Genomic DNA, 21,415 nt, shown 5'->3' on the forward strand with positions numbered 1-21,415 from the left:
TATAAAAATAATGTGAAATAAATAATGATTATATTATGGAATTATGAATTTACCGGCGTTTATTTTATCAATGTTGAGTCACAAAATGGTGGTTTAGCATACCCATATATTATACTAAGCAAAGTGGTTAAAATATAAGAAAGTGATATTTTATATCTGAATAGTTGCATTCTTAAAATTTTTAAATACTATAATAAGACATATTTTACATATCTTTTGTATCTGAATAAATATATTTTTTAAATAATTAGGTTAGGTTAGGTTAATATTATTATAGTTGTTTAAGATATTATATTATTATATTATATTGTATGTTATTGTATATTTTATTTTGTTTGTGCATAAAAGACTGAATTTAAATCAAATATTAGTTTGTAGACTTTTTTCAGGGAACTTTTTTTCTGCAGGACTTTTTTCCCGTTACTTTTTTTCCTAATATAAGTATACTCGTACATAACAGTACAAATATTGTTAGTATATTATACTAAGCTTAACATAATTTCTAAGTATAAATATATAAGATAAAATAAAATAAAATAAATAGTTTGAAATTTAAAATTTTCTTTCAAAATGTTCCCATTAGGTTTTTCATAGTGTCATGAAAATAATTTATAAGTTACTTAGCAATAAATTGAATAACCCAGTAAAATCATGCAAATGATTTAACACCTTCCGAGCCCTTTGTTATTATAAATACTGTTATCACAGAATATTAAATTATTACTATTAAAGTCGGTAGCCACGCGCTCAAAAGTTGGATAAAATCATAGGTCTTTATACTAGAGTATAAGGTCTATGGATAAAATCATAGAATAAATGAATTTCGTTTATTCTATGAGCCACGGTTAGTTAAAAGATCTTTTAAGACCGTAGTCTGTACAAAACTTATTCTGTGATAATATCACATAAAATGCACAGACATCTGTGATAAAATGTAATTTATATCTATTTTGTGATAATATCGAACATGTTGTGATTGTAAATTGGCGGTTATAAACCAGTTACAAAGTATTTATTATCTATTGGTGTTCATGATGAACAATAATAAAATGCTGTTACGTTTGAGCACACTTTACACTAAATACACATTTTCATTTATAATTTGTTTTAATACTTAATTATTTTTCCTGATTTTTACCGTCTCGACTTAACATTTTTCTCAAATCCCTTCCAGTCATATAATAACTATTAATGGAACCATTTAAATTTGAAATGTTCAAATTTGATAAATTGTTTTTTAAATCAATTTTTACATTTTATTGGTAGTTTTAATATTTTCACTCAAATTATCGTGTGTGTATAAATTAAAGCGTTCATTCATTTAACTAAAATTACTTATTGTTTTAGAATTTTTATATTTACTACCTTAATAATTATGTCTAAATTAGAATCGGGACCTGAAGCTTCATCTACAGCTATTAAATCTACAAATCAACGGTTTGTAAATTTGATTAAATCAAGAAAATTACTTACTTAATTAAATACTTACTACCAATTTTAATTTTATTATACGTTCATTGCTATTTTTATATAGGTACTCTTACATAGCATAAAGGCATATATTACATTTTTATTTTAATTATTAACTTAATTATTTTTATTTATAAATATTATTTTAAATTCCAGATTTTTGTAATTTTCTAATTTATTTAGTTCAATTCTAACACAATTACTTGAAATCTGTAATATTTAACCTTTTATCAAATGTAAATATATTATGTTGCCATGTTGCATTTATGCAACACAATTATGTGATCATTGTAAACTATGATAATTGAATAATATATACATTTGAGTATTATATTATTATTAGATTATAACTATTTGGTAGAAATAAAATTATTTTTATATTTTTATGTTATTTTTATTTATTCGTATGGCGTATATTTTTATGTACAATACTATAACTATTTTACAATTATCATTTATGCTATAACTACATGTATTTATCCAAAATAAAAATTGTTTTATTAATTCAATACTTATTAATTAGTTGGTAATTTATATTAGCAATAAAATTAGCCATTAAATTATATAAAAACATTATTTATATTTTCTAGATCTTTTATTAATCGCCTTCAAAATTCCAACAGCAATGATACATTTAGTTCAATATTTTCTGATGAATTAACTGATGAAGATTTAGTAAAAAGAACATTTTCCGAACTTTCAAATTGTAAAAATAATGTAAAAATGAATAGTATGCTTTCATCATTTAGCGGGCAGTCTTCTCTTGGCATTCTTGAGCTGGATAATATGTCTGGTATTATTAAATTATGTACTAAGAAAGATATTTCAATCATCTTAAATTCTCTAATAACTTATAGATATTGGAAATACACACAAAAGAGATACATTCAATTTCAACCATCATAATAAATCATCGGTCCAACAGCATTGCTTGAGTCAAGCTGCTCAAAATGAAAATACTTTGGCCAGAGCTAGAGCAAATTCAAGATTAAATATTTTTAATAGTATGTATAGGTATCTTTAATTTTTTATGATTAAAAATATATTGTAATTTATTCAATTTGTTTTTAAAGATACTAAAAAAAATGATAATTTTAAAACATCTTTAACAAACAACACCAATGCGTTTGAAGATTTGTGAGTTACTATAAAAATATTTATTAGAAATAGGTTAATGAAAATGAGTTATATTTTATGTATTTAGTGTTAGAGTACACATTGATAAATCCAACAGTTCATTCTCCAGTGATGATTTCATATCAGGTAATGAGTTTAAAGAAAATTTAAAAAAAATTGAAGATACCAATCGCATAGAATTCGGATCATTATCTGAAAGTCGTTTTAATTTTTCTTTGGAAGGGGAAAAGTAATTATATGCAAATTAAATTTTATTAAGTCTACTATTTATTTATTTATTTAATTCATTTGAATGTTAACATTTTAGACAGTCTGTTGAAAATGGATCATTTGCTGCTAAATATTTTGCTGCTAAAAGTGTACCGATAGAAGACTTATCTGCAATTTTTCCAAAAAGGCCAAACAATAATGTCACATTTACCAAAGAATTAAAAGAAAAGCCTTGTTCTCTTTTAATTCCAAGTGATATCAAAAATAACTATAAAGGTACTCTGGTAGTTAATAGTTTTAAAACATAATATTTTTTTATTCATATCTTTTTTTAGACCAAACACCCGTAGGTTATAAGACAATGTCATCAATTACATCATGGACTGATAGTCATGTATCTAATAACATATTAAACTTAACAAGCTTGTCTGATATATCTGAAGTCTTAACATCTGACACAAATTCTGCTAATCCAAAGGAACTTACCAAAGCTTTGTTAGCAGGAGGTAATACAATCTACTACAATTAAATATTAGCATGAAATATTTTGTATTGCTTATCTGTCTATCTATATCCTTATTAATATTATGTATTTATTTGTAAGTAGATTGAAAGAAATATTAATTTTATATTTCTTATTATTGTTTAATTTTTGTGTAATCTAATAGTAATATTATTAGCCTAACCATTTTTCAAATTATGCTCTTATTTTATTTTAATATATATATATATAAATAATAGTTTTAATCCTTAAATACACTCTATCCTTAAAGAGCACACCACAAAAGTTAAAAGAATTTGTCATAAATGATAATTAAAACCATTATATATTAAGTTTGTTTTTGAACAAAATTGAAATTTAATTTATTTATATCCGAATTTAACTTTAATTAGTTAATTTTTATTTGATTTGTATAAAATGTATAGAATTTATTCCTTCACAAAATTACTTATTTAATTTTTTTAATTATTCAACCCAAAAATATATTACCTAACACAGTGGTTCTCAAACTTTTTTGTCTGTGGAGCCCTTATGTTTTCAAAAAAATTTATGGATTCCCGAAAATCAATAATTTATATTCAAGACAACAATAATTATTAATATTTCATATTGAGAAAAACACAGTTCAAAATTTCATTTTTTTTAAAGTTCGGATTTTGTTATTTACTATAAAAACTTTGGTCATTTTACGTTATATTGATAAATTTATTTCATTTAATTTTGTGAAAATACCACACAAGTTATGAAGTCATAATGACCAAGTTTTATCAGAAGTCTTGTAAATAAAATTGGTGTCACTAAAACATATAACTCGTTGCACAATTCAGGTAATCATACCAGTGTTTTTCCTCAATAACTAAGAAATATAATAATATTTAAATTTAGATAATTAATATATGCCCACGGAGCCCCTAGACTTCTTCCGCGGAGTCCTAGGGTTCTGCGGAGCACAGTTTGAGAACTGCTGACCTAACACTTTTCTTAGTTATTACCTATCAATAATTAACTAAAATATAAAAATACCCTAGAATCTTTAAAAATAATTCAATGTATTTATTTTGCTGTAATATATTTTTATACAGTGGAATCTTGATTAACCGTGTCTCAATTATTTGTGTTCTTGATTAACCAAGCTCATCCTTCAAAATGATCGTTGTTTGACATTTTTCTTCTAAAAAGTTTTATTAGGTCGGACGAACTTATTTTTATATTACGTTTATAATATACATTATTGAAAAACGTAAGCAATCTTTTTGACGATAAAAATATGGTCATATATGTCACAGGTAGATAAGAGTTCTTTAAAATTAATAGAAATTTACTAGAAGTTCTTCAAAAATCATATTTATATAATCATATTATAACTAATACATATAGAAAATTTTCAATTCTGTCGAATTTGTTGTTATAGCCTTTTTGAAAATAGTTATTAACAAAAAAATAACATTGCACACACTTAATATGCATATAACATTATATATTTTTTCATAATTTGTTTAATACAATGTCTCAATTAACCGTGTTTCTCATTTATCCAAGATACCTCACCATTACCCCGGATAATCAAGTTTCTAAAGTATAATTGTACTATTAGGCAATTTTATTGTTTCCTTTTAATTACTTAGATAACAACACAGTCAGATTCTTTATGATATTTTTATTACATATTTGTGGATATTTGATTTATAAAGATATATTATATCCAAACAAATGTGAAAAATATATTTTATTAACTATCAAATATGATTACTTTTTTATTAATGTATAACCTTATTGTGTGTATTAAATTAGTATTTTATCATTTTATAATATATATATTTAATATAAAATAACAATTTGTAGATTATACATTGTTATTTTACATTTGTTTAAATTAAATTAAACTAACTATTGCTTTGCTTTGAAATTTAGATTTGTCTGATGACAAACCATTAAATGATCTAAATTATTTTCTTCCGAGACGATTTTCTACTTCCACTAGATTCTCTAATGCTTCGCCAAATTTTGAGCATGCAGAAATATGTAACTTTCTAATATTCTCTCATATATTTCTGTTATATTTATAAAAAAATATAATAATTATTATGGTTTTAGCATTACCATCCTTAGAAAATTTTAGTTTTGATAATTCAAAAACAATATCAAATAAAAAAATATTAGAATTTAATGAAAGTATTAGCTTTAATGATAAAGATGATAATGAAAAACATGAAAAATGTATCAATACTCTATTTCAACATAAAAAGAACAACAATATGTCTGAACATTTTGTCAAGTAAATTTTTTGTATACTTCTATATCACTAAACATAATTCATACAACACTAAGTATTTTATTAAATTATTTCAGGAAACAGAGAAAATTACATTTGAATAATAGTTATTTTAATTTGACACCTAAAAGAGGATATTTTGAAGATTGCACATCAGAAGCAAAAATATTAGAAAATAATATCAACCTATCTAATTTTTCCATTTTGACTAATAATTATGATGAATTTACTGAAATGTCATTGAACAAATCAGCCAATGTTTCAAAAATTATTCATTGCAATGAAACCTTATGTCAAGATAAATTGAATCAATCAGTCATTAAAGATTACAGTTTGTACATATTTTTATTATACTTTATTAATACAAACTATGTTTAATTTAAATGTATTACAAGTAAGACCAATACAAACACTTGGAACTTAAAATATTTTACTACTTAAAATTTAAATTTCAGTATTTATTGAGTTTATAGTATACAGTGTGATCATGGTTTAAGGTAACACTAAATATCTCAGGTGGATGACCTTGTACTGAAGCGAATATTTTGAAGTGCTTAGGGGGTACTTAAATACACATTTATTTATGATTTTCAAATTTTCAACACTTTTGTTGTGCGCATGCCCAACACAACTTAAATTTTTTTTAATGGAAACACTACTTTTTTTTTTACATATTCGGATATATTATTTTTTTTTTAAACGTTTATTGTATAAAAAGTTTTTTTCTATTTACAAAATTGACCAAGTTAGAATAAGTCTAAATTTGAATTTATGCATAAATTGTGTTTAATGAAATTTTCATTTATAACCACTGGAAATAATAAAATAAGTGCTAAATAAATGTTTAATTTACTTGAACCATTTAAAAATAATAATTTAATAATACTGTAGGTCACTAGAATATCTCGAGTATGGGATAGTTTTTGTTTAGGAAACTGATGTAATGCGATTACAATTTTAACTATTTTTACAGTGGAATTTTATTTTATTTCACAATAGCTTTAATAACGATAAGATAATCAGATAATGTTATATTATTAAGATATTTAGTTTGATGAAAAATATTATTTTACTTTTATTATTCGACTAGCCCCATACCCGTACCATAGTCTGAACGTTATCCGTGTACGTTATGTTTGGTTATTAAGTGCTCCTATAAATTATAATTGTTTTAAATATGAATAACGCTGTAAAAGTTGAGTTGGTTTTAATTTATGGCGAATGTCAACGTAATGTACGCCTAGCTGTTATGACGTATGCCGAACGATACCCAGAAAGATACCATCCACCTTATAATTACGTTTTACGTCTTCTAAAAGGGTTAAATCAGAATGGAAGATTTCCCGGCAGACAAATCAACCAATAAAGACTCAGAGCAGATATTTTTGATGACGATACAGAGTTACAGGTACTAGCATACATAAAAGCTAGTCCACGTTCGTCAATTAGGCATGTTTCTCGCAAAATTGACGTTTCATATGGTTATGTTCAAAAAATTCTAAAAAAACACAAATGCACCCATATAAAATCAATTTCGTCCAACATTTGAGTGCAGGAGATTTAATTCGTAGGTTAGAGATTATAGCTTGGTTCAATGTTAAATTTTTTGATGACCCTTTAATAGTCAATCATATTTTTTGGAGTGATGAATCAAAATTTACAAACAATGGCATTATGAATAAACAAAATTATCGATACTGGGATGACACAAACCCAGCGTGGTCACGTGAGACTAATTTCCAAACGGTCTGGGGAATAAATGTATGGTGTGGGTTAGTTGGTGGAAAGCTAATAGGACCGTTCTTTTATGATTGAACGGTATGATTGAATGGTAGACGATACCTTAATTTTTTAACCAACGAACTACCAAGACTTTTGGATGATGTTTCATTAGACACACGAGAACGAATGTTTTTCCAGCATGACGGAGCACCAGCTCATAATGCAATTACTGTTAGATGATATTTAAATCAAATATTTCCGAACCGCTGGATTAGTACCTATGGTGTCGTTCCTTAGCCTGCTCAATCACCTGATTTAACGCCACTGGATTTTTTTTTATGGAGATATTTGAAGACTGTGGTTTATGCAGATCCACCTGTCAATCTTCAGGACTTAAAAAACAAAATACAGGCGGCATGTGATATTTTAAGTGAGAACCGAATCAAGGCGGCAACTCCAACTGAATTTTTGAGGCGACTTGAATCATGTTAAGAGCATAATGGCGAAAACTTTGAATAATTCATTAGATAGATTTATTTAATCTATTTTATTTTGTATTATAATATTAATATTACTATTATGATTATAACTATTTTTTTATGAATTAAATTAATACAACAGATTCAATTAAAAATAATATCGTAGACTAAAAATTATTTTTAATTATTTCACACTTATTTTATTATTTACAGTGGTTATAAATGAAAATTTCATTAAACACGATTTATGCATAAATTCAAATTTTAACTTATTCTAACTTGGTCAATTTTGTAAATAGAAAAAAACTTTTTATACAAAAAACGTTTAAAAAAAATAATCTATCCGAATATGTAAAAAAAAAGTAGTGTTTCCATTTAAAAAAAATTAAGTTATGTTGCGCATGCGCACACCAATAGTGTTGAAAATTTGAAAATCATAAATAAATGTGTATTTAAGTACCCTCTAAGCACTCTAAAATATTCGCTTCAATACAAGGTCATTCACCTGAGATATTTAGTGTTATCTTAAACCGTGATCATACTGTATACTTAACCATAAATATTTTTTATAATTTCCTCAAAAATGTTAACAAAAATTAGCAAAAACCAAAAATGGAAAAAAGTTAACCATTGTACATTTTACAAACTCTCATATTCCTTTTTATTAAATTCTAATTTTAAGTTATGGCATACCAAAAAATATTTATAGTTTTTTTAATTAGTTTGCGTTTTTTTTTTAATATTAATTGATATTAATGCAAATGCAGTCTATATGCTATATGACAAAAATATAATATATTATAGAAAAACTCCCTAATGTTTATCAATACTACTTCCTATTTAATAATTAGATAGTAAATTTAAAGATATATATTGAATTTTTTTTTTTTGCTTTTATGAGTTATTTAGGCTTTTAGCTTTTAAAACCAAATCCCCCCCATACTTCTCTTGCGTAAGCTAACTCCATGTTTCCGTTCCAATCCGGTTTCAGCTCCTTTAAATCTTTTCTAACTACTTCTAGCCATCTTTGCCTTGGACGACCCCTTGGTCTTTTCCGATCTATTTGATTCATCATAACTAGGCTTAGAGACTTCTAGCATTTGCATACTTTTTTTAATTATTGTTAAATATAGCAAAGTGCGAAATAAATTCATTTTTCGGTGCCATGATATCAGATCTAAAATTTGAATATGCATATTTTTGCATATTTGATAGATTTTGCAGGAGAGTGCTTATTTTAACATTATTACGCTTATTTTGCATATTTTGACAAATTTCTCAAATTTTATTATTTAAAATTAAAAACTATAGATACATATAACTATATATACATATTTCAACCGATCGAAAAAAAAATGTACTAAGAGGACTTTTAGTAATATGGTATCTGCAAACTACTTCTCATATCTCGTTACAATTTTTGTGTAAGTATAAATAATACTTTAAACCCGTATCGACCGTATAATCCACTGGATATTGATCGAATGTCGATAAAGATAATAGTCAATATAGAATAATAGATTATTTGTTTAGTGTTCAGTTCAGTCAATTATTATCCGTCTTTGTTTTTGCGTTTCACAACCACATAACGTTGAATCATACGTAAAACATCGTACGCGATAATTTGTAATATATTGTTATGCCGAAATTACAACAGCCTACGAGTAGTCGACTACAAAATTTTGTTTCGGAGTTTAAAAATATATTTAAATCCGATGGACACGTTTTATTTTGTGTACTATCTGGTCATTTTTTTTTTTTTTTTTCTAATGCATATAAATGCATATTTTAATGATTTTAGAAACATATTTGTGTATTTTTTAGAGTTCTAAGTCCCTAAGCTTAACCATAACCATCTGTATAAGAGACCCATCAGCTCTCCATGCATGTCCAGTCCAAGCAATTCTTGAGCTCTTTATAAACTACATTATGTCCTCTTTTGGATACAAATTCTTGAGTTTGTATCCAAGTAGTAGTTTTTATTTTTTTATTGAATTAAATAATTAATTTTGTTTTTTTAAATGTATATTTATTTTACATAGAAAATAATATTTATATATAATTTGACTACTCTTAATAGTTGTATAATTTTTTTCAACAACCTTATGTACCTCATATTTTATGATTATCAAACAATTTAAATTTAAAAATTGAATCTTAAATAGTACATTGAACCATTTTTAATCTAAAATTCTATTTAATTTTCAGTTAGAATATATAATAAATAAGTTATATAGAATATTAACAATTTTTACAGATTAATATTTTTTTTATTTTAAGGAGAAATTAGTGAAGTACTTGAAATAGGTGATACATGCATTGGAACTTACTCTCAAGTTGTAATTACATTAGAAAATCAATTAAATATTGATGCTAAATATACATTAAATTTATTAAATATATCACTGAAATATAATGAAAATAATACATTCGATGATAAAAAGCCTACTGGAACAAAAGTTGCTACGGTCCTTTGTTCAGAAAAAATGTGCACTATATCAGCTTTTACAGAAGCTTCATTTACTGTATGAATATAAATTTATAAAAATTGGTTGAATTATGGTTTAATTTTGTATTTATTTTTTTCTAGATTGGCATTATTCCTTTAATTTCAGGTGTTATAAATATTAATATAAAACTTGAAAGTAATGATATATCTCAAGAAATTTATCGAAATATACAAATAAATTCTATTGAGCCACAGGTTTTATAATTATATTCAATTATATGTGAAATAAATATTTTATTTTGCGTTATTTTTTATAGATAATATGGGTAAATAACTCGTTTGGTTCCATAGACTTTGGCTTATTACCAGAACTGTCACAAAAGTCTCTTCCAATCAAGTTATTAAACAAGGGTACATGCCAAGTTCCTATAAAATTTATTTTAAACCAGGTATGTTTAAATATTATACAATTCAGGACTATATATTATTATTATTATTTTTTTTTAATTCGAGATAGTAATAACAATTAGATGTATATTGGGGAAACTAGGTTCTTTCTATTAGTTGGAAGATTAGAACCCATAATGTATATGGACTTAAGAGTATGGTTTTACTGCTAAAAACTTATTTGTAAACTAAATATCTCAGGTAGTATTAAAATACAACACTAATCAGTGATTTCAATGAATTAACAATACTTTTATAGCTGAAGCTAGATAAAGTGTGTTATGATACAATTCTAATTATTCTTATAAACCTAAGAAATATTTTTGATTTATTAAAAGTTTGTTTCTTTAAAAATGTTTTATGTTTTATTTTTGTATACAATGATGATTAAAACTTGAACAAGATGTATAAGTTATATGAGTACTTTATTTATTATACATATATTATTTCTAATAATATTATTTGAATAATTATAATTAGGGATAAATTCATTATTATTATTTTAGAATATTCCAAAATTATCTTATTGACTTATAAATTTATATAAATTATTGAGCTATTCTCATATTATTAGTTATTTTTTTTTTTTAAATATATTACCATTAGTTACAAAATTATATCTTCTTTTTGTTAGTCTAAAGTCCTAAGTAAAAAATGTTAGTTGTTTTTTAGAATTCATTGATTGACTTTCTTAATAAATATTGTTTATGGTTAAACGTTTTTAAAAAATTTGTCAATTTATGTTTCAGGATCAAATTGAAGACATTTTTCAAGCTAAAGCAATTATCAATCCATCAGAACTGTGGGAATGTGATTTAAATATTTTAACATCGAGTTTTTCAACAAATAACCACAAAATTAAATTAATAACTGGTCGACTTCTAGTATTTTTAGATTCTGTTGAAGATTTATCGACTAATTATTCACCATTGCTATACTGTTCTAATTTATTAGGACGTGTTTGTTTTACATCAATCTCTTTTGATCAGAATCCTTTAATATTGCAAACAAATGGACATTCTACATTAAATGGTGTCTTAGAAGTATCCAATAACAGTGAATTGCCTATCAGCTTGTTTGTACAAAAAAATAGTAAAGAACATACTGATTTTACTATTCAACCTAATCAATTCCAGTTGGCTATTAATGAAAAAATCAAAATTAAAATTTCATACTCTCCAATTAATTCAATAAACTTTATCAAGTATTTTCTCCGTCTTATAATTTTGTATTTATTTTAAATTGAAACATTATTTATTAATAAATTATATTTTATTTTAGTGAAACAAGTATTTGCTTACAAGTTATGTCTTCAAAAAAAAAGTTTACTGTTAAAATTAACTGCATTGAACCTAAATGTAAAGACAATTTGTATTGATAATTACATAATTCATTTTATGTTATTGAATAATTATTAAGTACATTATTACATTAATATAGTAATATTTTGTTACAGCTGAATTTGTACACAAAAGTTCGCTATCTTCAAGACCTATATCTCCATGGAGTTCAAGTTCATCAAGTGCAGGTATTTTTGTACTTATTAAGTGTAATATTTTGATAATATTTTATGCTTTTTGCAGGTGGACAGTTGGAATTAGAATCTACATGTTCGAGTCTTATATGGGGTAGTGTTCCATCAAATTCTAAATCTGTACAAACTTTTATTTTACGAAATCGTGGAGCACATAAGGAAAAACTTCTTTTAAATATTGAAGATAACAAGAATTGTTTTAAAGTAAATCATTTATTAATTAAGAAAACTTTATATAATATATTTATACATTTTCAAGTTGATATCTTCTGGTGAAAATCAAGTATCAGAAATGAAATTATTATTAGAACCTATGGAAAGTCAAAAACTAAGTGTTGCTCTTATATCAACTTTAAATGAAGGTCAGGCATATGGTCACATAATTTTACAACGTCAAAATAGTAGTGAAAAGCGAGTAGTAAGTATTATTAAAAGTTAATGTTTTATGTTTTTATTTTTCGATAGATTTGAACACCCCTATTGAATGTTTCTATTGCTGATATTTTGGCATCATTATTTATTGAATTTCAAAGAAATAATGACTTGTCTTACTAATTCCAAAAAAATAAATAGATTTTCTGTTTAATAAGTATAACTGTATAACACTCGTCCCGTTTTACTGTATTTAAATATAAGCTGACCCATGTCTACTTCGATGGGCATTAAGCATTTTTACTTGTGATGAAATTATCTTGTGTGGTTAGTTTTGAGTATTTAGGACTTATTTAATTTCTTTTATTTTATGTAACTGACTTGACAACGTTTTGCTATTGCTATATTTTTCATAGGTATCGGTGAACTTTTTATCACCTACAATTTATCCTTCTTTATACATATGTATATATAGCTGTCTCCCGTGCAGATTGTTGTACGTAAAAATTGTTGTACAGATTAAATTATTCTGTTTTAATTATTTTTTTTTTTAAAAATATAGTAATCTTGTGAGGTAATAATATACTATTTTGTGTGTCATTAATACATGTAATACGATCTTTTTTGAAATATTTACTTAAATAAAATTAAATACTATTTAAATTTATATATTTATTTTATTTAATTACTTTAGAGTAAATAACATTTTTTATTTTCAAATCATCTGGTAATTTAATTAACTGATTTTATGATTTACCTGTTCTTGATAATCCCATATTTAACTGTCTATGTGAGAAACAGTCAGAGCGCAAATCAATACCAACATACTGAAATAGTTGGCCTTGAGCTGTAATAATTCAAATAGGGAACAAAAATAGGAAATTTAATTAAGAGTTTAATTTAATAGGGAATTGAAGTTTCTTAAACTGGAAAGGTAAATCAGTAGAAATTATAAGTATATGGGTATTATGGCAATTTATGTCCCTATACAGCACTGTCATTGTCACTGTAACATATTCAAAGACGGCACAACAAAAATACACATTTTCTTTTATTATTATTTTTTCGGATATCGAACCAATTTTTCCAAGTCATATAATATATTAAAATCTTTTCCGAAATCTGATCAATTAAAAAATTAATATGTAAAAATAATACAAAAAAATGCAAAAAGTTAGGCCTATGAGACCGTAGTTCGAACTTGAAATAATTAAATCTATAATATTTTTATCAAATTTCGACTTATATTATTGAAGTTATAGTAGGAATCCCTAATTTTTTTTCTAGTTATAAATATAGCCTATGTTACTCAAGTATAATGTAGTTATGGTGAAAGAATTTTTGAAATTGATTCAATAGTTATTGAGATTTTTGTGAACAAATAAACTAATGCTGTCTCTTTATATATTAGTAAGATTATGTCTTTAATACAAAAAAAGAAACTTGACTTGTCTAAATTCATCGAGTTTTTTGTATTAAGTAAAATAGTATTTGTTAATAGATTAAGGCTTTATATAGTATGAAAAATATGATGAAAAAAACTTATAAATAGCTTTAAAATTACAATATCATAAAAACCCTAATATAAGATAGTTATTATTTTTTCCTTTAATTTTGGTCATAGTTTAATTAACTCTAATACTAAAGCTAACAGCCCAAAATTGATTCTATTGTACGTACATTTTTTATGCTGTATCTTAGTAAGAAAGAGACAACCCTTGCTGGTGTAGTGCCCTGCTAATTTTATATTGCTAAAAAAGTATAAATTATATTATTTACTTTATTATATAATTATATAAATATAATACTTTAAATAATTTTTGTTTAAATTGATATCTAGTATGTATTGTTTTCTTGAATCTAGATTTCATTGTATGGTTATTGTGGTCATTCAGTTATTACAATAAATGGAATATTTGAAGACAATTTGGGTAACATGTGGATATATCCAAATCCTCAACTAATGTCAGCTCAATTTTCTGTAACAAATTCTGGAAATACTACTGCATTTTTTAAAGTTTGCCAAGGTGTTACTTTATATTATTATTTAATTTATTATTTTAAGAATTAATTTATGCAATTATACTTACCTAAAATTATAATTTAGAAAATTCATCAGAAGACATTATTCAACCTGATGAATTTTTATTAAAGAAAGGAGAAACAACTATTATTAATGTTACAATTGTTATGAGTCCAGAAAGACTTGAAATGTTAATTGAAAAAGATTCTAATTTAAAAGTTATTAACATAAATAAATTATCTTTAATCTACGGAGATGAAGTTTCACGTGAGCGCATATCAAGGTTGGTATATCAGTTTTTTTTTTAATTAAAAGAAATTTACAATCTGTACAATACTTAGCAATAAGTAAATATGATAGAAAAATATAATTGACATGAGTAACATGATTGGGAGAAGAAACCTATTAACAACACCCTCATAATTTCTTATTTAATCAAATTAGTAATTAATAAACAAACAAAGAAATTTAATTTTTATAATAAAAGATCACAAGACCAATTCCTTTTAAGCCATCGTTTATGGTTTTTGGTTAAGGTATAGGAGGACATATTTTTTATAAGGGAGTTATATGGGATTCGAGTGTAGTGGGAATCATTTATAATATATGGTAGCTAGTTCATTAACGTTTGAGATGTTGATAACTTTGTAAAGGGAAGCATTGGTGATGTATCACAGAGCTTCCATAATTAGTCAAAGAGTAATGGTTCTGGTGGTCTTGTATCAAACAAATGTTGGAAAAATTGTCTATATTTGGCCATATTTGAATTCCTTAAAACCATTGGGTCTTTTTATTGATTTATATATTAATATTAATTTTGTTTTTAGGTTTAATTTGGATTTAAATAGCAGACAAATGTTGTGGAGTATTGTGTTTGTTGCTTGTCTTTTTATTTTTAAATGGGGTCCCCATATGAGTCGCTTATCTAATGTTAAACTTAAGTATTTTATTTAGTTGGATGATGGTATGACTATTGTTGATTTTATTATTAGGACAATGGTCTTTTTTTAAGATGAATGTAATATGAGCAGATTTGTTGTCATTTATTTTCGTTTTCCATTTCTTTGGCCAAGTTTCGATTTTTAAAGAGTGTTTTTTAAAAGCAGTGATGGAGTTGTTGTTGATGGACAGAATAGCAGTATTATTGGCTTAGATTTCTAGTATCATATTTGGATATAATGGATGATATTGGATGTAAATATGTTATATAAATCAGGAAATAAGTCACTACCTTACCGAACACCTACATCAATATAGAAAGTTGGAATTTTCGTTTCCTTGATGTTTCCTTAGAATTTCATGCCAAACTCGATCAAATACTTGTTTGATGTCAAGAAATAAAGCTGTACTGTATTGTTTTTTTTTTTTTTGAATGCCATTGCTACAGAATCTGTTAATAGATGTCAATGAATTTAATGGATAGTTGAATGTTTGGGGCGAAAACTGAATTGAATATTTGGGATGATCTCTTTTTTAACATTATTGAGTGAATTCTTTTAAGCCAGAAATTTTCAAAAAGTTAACCTAACATAGGTTGTAAGTTGATTGGCCTGTGTGAAGTAGATAAGTGTTTAGGCTTACCAGACTTGTAAATTAAAATAATTACTGCAAATTTACATAGCGAGGAAAAATAAGATTTACTAAACATTTCACTGCAGATATGTCTTAGAAAAAGAATACATTTTTTTGATATTTTAATATTTTATTTATTAATAATTTGTTTTTAAGAAATTTATCATCAGGTAATCTTTTTATGGTATTTTTGCTTGGTGAAATTGGTTTTATCAGTAGAGACATTGGGATAAGGGACTATTGAAAAAATTGTATATATCGTTGTGGTGGATATTATTGTTGACAAAATCTTGGTGTGGTTTAAAAATTTTATGCAGTTGGTTAGTGAAAGTATTAGCTTTCTGTTTATTTGTTATATGTATTGTCAGTTAAGCGTAGGGAGGATATTTTCCCTAGTTTTGGTTAAATTTTATGTTGCTCTCCATAGTGGGCTGTTTTATGGATATAAATTAATAAGGTATAACTGATATTATTCAGATTTGAATTGTTTTAATTTATTTTTTAGTAAATTTATTGTTTGATTAAGTTGTTTATCGTTGGAATATCTATAGTATTGCCAGCGTGCTCTGATTTTGTGCTTTGATGCAATTAAATTTTGAATACTGTGTGGTAATTTATTTTTTATATTAAGAGTTTGGTTTGTAATTGGGAAGGAATTGATTTTTGTTGGTTGTTAGATATTTTTAACCATTAGTATTGCTGCACATTCTATTTCATTGTGTTTTTTCAGAGGTATACTTAAATTTATGGTATTATCCAATTTATTAGTCCATTTGTTAGAGAAGATCTAATATTTTCAACAGGATTACCACTAAGAGATAATATAACAGGTGAATGGTCGCTAGAAAGGTCATATAAATTATATGCTCTAATGATTAAATTACTTGGTAATCTGTTTATAAAATAGTCTAATATGTCAGGATATCTATTTAAATTAGTAGGCCAGTAGATTAGACCAGAAAAAGAAATAACGGAATATTAGTTTTCAAATATGATTTGAAAAAGTATTTTACATCTGATTTTCGGCCATGCATCCCCAAGTGTTATGTTTTGCGTTGAAGTTGCCTTCTACTATAAATTACCTAGGAAATTAAAAAATATAAAGTTGAAATTAATATATTGTAAACCCTTTAAATAAAAGTACACCATTAAAATAATTCATGTGTAATGGTGTAATAATTATTAAACATTAAAATTTTTTTTTTTTTTTTACTAATATTGTAAATAATGTTCTTGTTTTCTAATTTTTCATTCAATTTCATTAAATTAAAAGATGTATAGTTAAACTTTATTTATTTATTACATTCTACATAATAAATTGATAAGTTCTAAAATTTAATTTTGGCAGTCCTACAATAACATGTTACACTTGTGTATCTTACTTAGCCATATAGTGTATTGGAAGCCTAAGAATTAAAATAATAATTTGGTAAGAATCATTATATTATTTAAGGCATTTTAATGGCATTTATTTATAATATTTTAAATATTTATATTTATAATTTCTTAAAAATCTAACTAATCTATTAACATCTATGTTAACACCAATTTTATTACTAACCACATTATATTTACGTTACATTTAATGTTACATTCACATTACATTTAACCAATTATGTTAATAACACCAATTATGTCATCTTCTGGGGTCATTAGGAATGGTGAGTTTTAGTAGATCCGTAATGAGGAGATTTGGATACTTTGTTAGATTGGGATGAAATTTTTTATAAGAAGTTATATTGACTTTTTTGATAAGAGGGATCAAAAGATTTTTTTACTTAAAAATTTAAATATTGTGATATACATTCTTAATAATTTCAATTAATTTTTTATGTTTAATGTTTTTATTGAAAATATTTTTTCAATAATTTAAATAAGGTTTTACAATGTGAAAATTATGAATAAATAATATATTCTTGCAAATATTTTCATAACATATATTGGATAATTAATATATATAAATATTTTTTTTTTTTTTGTAGACTTTGGAAGAAAATAAAACATGAAAAAAAAATTGTGTATCCTGTTCAACAACGTTTAGATGAGATATCAAATTTGTTTGGTGGCTCTAGTTTTATTAAAGTTGATCATCTTGCAGATTCTGTGGTAATTTATTTAATTTTTATAATAGAATATTTTTTAGTTATTTTATGTTTATGTAATATTAAATATTTTATTAATTCATTTGTTCAATTTGATAACACAAATGTTTTATTGATGGAGTTTTTGACTTTTTACTTATTAATCTTTTAAATCTTATATGTTATGTAAATCATAATTTCTTAACATTTTTCTGATGATGATTTTTTTATGTCTGTAGTCAATTTCATTGGTATTTGACAACCTATTTATTTTACTTATTTATATTATAATATTATACTATAAGATAAACATAGTTTGATAGAAATAAAAGTTTCTTATTCAAAATTAATTTTCCTTGTATTATTTTACTAAATATATATGAAATCTAATTTATGATAAATTAGACATACTATAATTTTATTTTATTTTTCAGAAATCTTTATCCAAACTCTGGAAAATGGGCATAAGTGAAAATAGTATCGTTGTTTTAATGGAAAAAAGTAATTTAGAGTCATTATTATGTGATACAACTACCGTATTTAGTGAACTGGAGACAACTGTGTAAGTATGATTTTTATTGCTGTATATTTTAATAAATTATTTTACTATTATATTACAAAATTATTAATTAATATGTATTTCTTTAAAATACTTATTTTATTCATTTCACAATAAAATTCATCCATGTACACTATTAATTCAAAATTACAATATTATTTTTGAAAATAATTAGTAATAAATAATAATAAGAATAATTTTAAAATCGAAAAATGATCAATAACTAAAAGTTAACCTTATAAATTATAATAATTAAAATATTAAATATGTATTTTATATAAACATATTTAAATGTATTTATTTTAATATTACACTTCCTTACTATGTTATTTGTTTCAATTATTATTTTTTTTTTCAGAATCAATAAATTTCTTTAATTAAAAATAACTGATTTTGTAAGTTATGTAATAAAATATAAGTTCAAATAAAATAATTATTTCTTGAAATTAGTTCTACATTTTGTTCAAATGTTAATATATTATGTGCATACAATTTTATTTTTATATTCATTAAATTTTTTTGTATTTTAAAACTATTATTAACATATTTTGTCTAGTTTTTTTATCAATGAACAGTGATTATTTATTTTGGGATATCCAAAAAATGATATTATATTTTTAATGTGAATTATGAATATTCTACTATGCTTTTAAATAATAAATAATGATTCAGAATTAAAATTTGTATTTTCTTTAATTTGTATTGCAATGTAGGTAGTCTTTACTCAGTAAGTAAATTGCTATAATAAAAAGTAAGCCAAAGTTATCAGGGCCAGGCCGATCAAATGTGGCGCTTCTGGCAAAACGAAAATTTTGCGCCCTTCCCCACCCACAAAAAAAAAATTAATACAATGTAATTATATTTTATTAATTTTTAAATAATATATTATTCCTTTCAATACTAAGATCATATTTTTTGTCTTTTATTATTATATTTTACATAGTAAATACATAATTAAAATTTAATTTTTCTGGATTTTTTGGAAGCAAATTCTTCAATTACTAAAATGTAGTCCATTTTAGATGCAATTTTGTGTTCGATTGAAAGTATTGCTAAATTTGTTAGACGATCTTGAACCATTGAACTAACGGCAATGCTTTCATTTGTCGTATTTATTTTTTTGTTACATTTTCACGCCCCCCTGACATTTTCTCACATCTCCTTAGAGAGGCGCGCCCCTCAGGTTGATCACCACTGGTTTAGATCGCCTGAAAATTCATGAAAATCTAGTATTATTTGCGTGCACCTGTACGATCAAGTGGTGCGTTACGTGTACTTGCAATACGAAGGCTGGACGCCCAAATGTGTTTGGAAATGTCGGATTTACGAAGAACTGTTTTCTCGAGAACATCGAGTCGCCCGCAACTCGGAAATCACGGAGTTGCTCGAAACTTTTGGTTTACCCCGGAATACCGGGTTTCGTGGACCCGGAGAAAAACTGGTGGCCGCTGGTTCCGTTTTTGCATAAACTGGCGAAACGGATCGCGATCGTTTTCCGTATTTCCCGTATTCCGTCCGGGACCCAAGCACTAGCGGTACAACGCCATGGGCTTGTACGAACTGTTGCGCGCGGAAAAACCTTTAATAAATAATAACGAGGAATTCAAAACGACACACGAAGATTTCAGAGCCGCGGCCCCGACGTACTGGTGGCGTTATTTCGACTTGTCGAAACGTCGTTACGGTCGACTAGACCCGTTGACGAATGCGATCGCGGCACACCGGGACCGCACGAAATTCGCGATGTCATTTACCACGAATGGAGCTTACTGCTGCGTGTCTATGGAGAGATTTAAGATGGGAACAACTATTGTCAAGTCACGTGAACTCTGTGCTGTCATGTTGGCACATTGAATCTGAGATATCACGCTTAGAAATAAACTATAGTCATATTTTCATGTCATACTTTAATATGTCACAATTTAGTACCTAGTCACTGTGTTGTGGTATAAGGTGTGTACTTAAGGTTTCTTACACAAGTTTTTTTTTCTTAAGTAAAATTAAAATAGAAATAGTAACTTCAAGTAGTTCAGAGTGAGAAGAGTAATTACTAATTACAAAAACATCTAGTGTAAATGAAAATGTATAAAAATATTACCAAGATTTCAAAAAAGTATAAAAATGCCCGTAAAATTGAAAAAATGACCCTAAATCCATAAAAAAGCAAATTAAAAACTATATATTAGGATTCATATATGACCAAATCACATTTTGTGCTTGAAAAGCTGTCCTGTAAATCCTAAAAAAAAAAAATGCAAAATCCTATACTATCCTAGCCCTACTAATTAGAAACTGCACCTGTTTTTGCAGTTTTGGACGAACAAAATAAAAAATCCACCCGATCGTACTGGGTACACGATATTAATAAAAATAGGTCAACATTGGGAGAATCCTATCGTCTAGTTCAAGAACTGCGGAACGATCCAAGATAATTTCATATGTATTTCTGAATGACGAAAGAAGAATTTGATTATATACACATTATTAAAAATATATATTTTTCTTGATTGACCAAATTCGTGATGACACGCGAGTCGAAATGCGTGTGAAGTTAAAAAATCAAAACGTGCTATCACGCGTGAGCTA

The 21,415-nt window shown here is 25.4% G+C and overlaps 1 protein-coding gene across 4 annotated transcripts; it reads left to right on the top strand.

The window, feature by feature from the left end:
• The first annotated feature begins 1,289 nt into the window (after window positions 1-1,289).
• Window positions 1,290-21,375, top strand: LOC112684083. 4 transcript variants are annotated; one of them, XM_025555398.1, is made up of 23 exons: window positions 1,290-1,437; window positions 2,061-2,263; window positions 2,328-2,474; window positions 2,544-2,607; window positions 2,675-2,836; window positions 2,915-3,093; window positions 3,153-3,323; window positions 5,231-5,341; window positions 5,414-5,594; window positions 5,669-5,922; window positions 10,073-10,317; window positions 10,383-10,496; window positions 10,559-10,690; window positions 11,438-11,892; window positions 11,970-12,046; window positions 12,145-12,216; window positions 12,272-12,426; window positions 12,482-12,640; window positions 14,459-14,621; window positions 14,702-14,900; window positions 18,172-18,295; window positions 18,705-18,832; window positions 21,140-21,375. In XM_025555398.1, the coding sequence occupies exons 1-23, from the start codon at window positions 1,376-1,378 to the stop codon at window positions 21,156-21,158; spliced, it is 3,576 nt and encodes a 1,191-aa protein (XP_025411183.1). In that variant the 5' UTR covers window positions 1,290-1,375; the 3' UTR covers window positions 21,159-21,375. The 4 variants fall into 4 exon arrangements, with proteins under 4 accessions (XP_025411183.1, XP_025411182.1, XP_025411185.1 ...); XM_025555397.1 differs by lacking the exon at window positions 21,140-21,375 and adding an exon at window positions 19,188-19,312; XM_025555400.1 differs by lacking the exons at window positions 5,231-5,341; window positions 21,140-21,375 and adding an exon at window positions 19,188-19,312.
• Window positions 21,376-21,415: the final 40 nt, after the last annotated feature.

Source organism: Sipha flava, unplaced genomic scaffold (assembly GCF_003268045.1).
Source record: "Sipha flava isolate LNK unplaced genomic scaffold, YSA_version1 240_pilon_pilon, whole genome shotgun sequence".
Classification (NCBI taxonomy): Eukaryota; Metazoa; Arthropoda; class Insecta; order Hemiptera; family Aphididae; genus Sipha; species Sipha flava.

Coding starts and splice junctions, on each gene's coding strand:
- LOC112684083 (XM_025555398.1), top strand. CDS start 1,376: ATGTCTAAATTAGAATCGGGACCTGAAGCTTCATCTACAGCTATTAAA. Junction 5,342..5,413: donor TTTTGAGCATGCAGAAATAT/GTAACTTTCTAA, acceptor TTATGGTTTTAG/CATTACCATCCTTAGAAAAT. Junction 10,497..10,558: donor TAAATTCTATTGAGCCACAG/GTTTTATAATTA, acceptor TATTTTTTATAG/ATAATATGGGTAAATAACTC.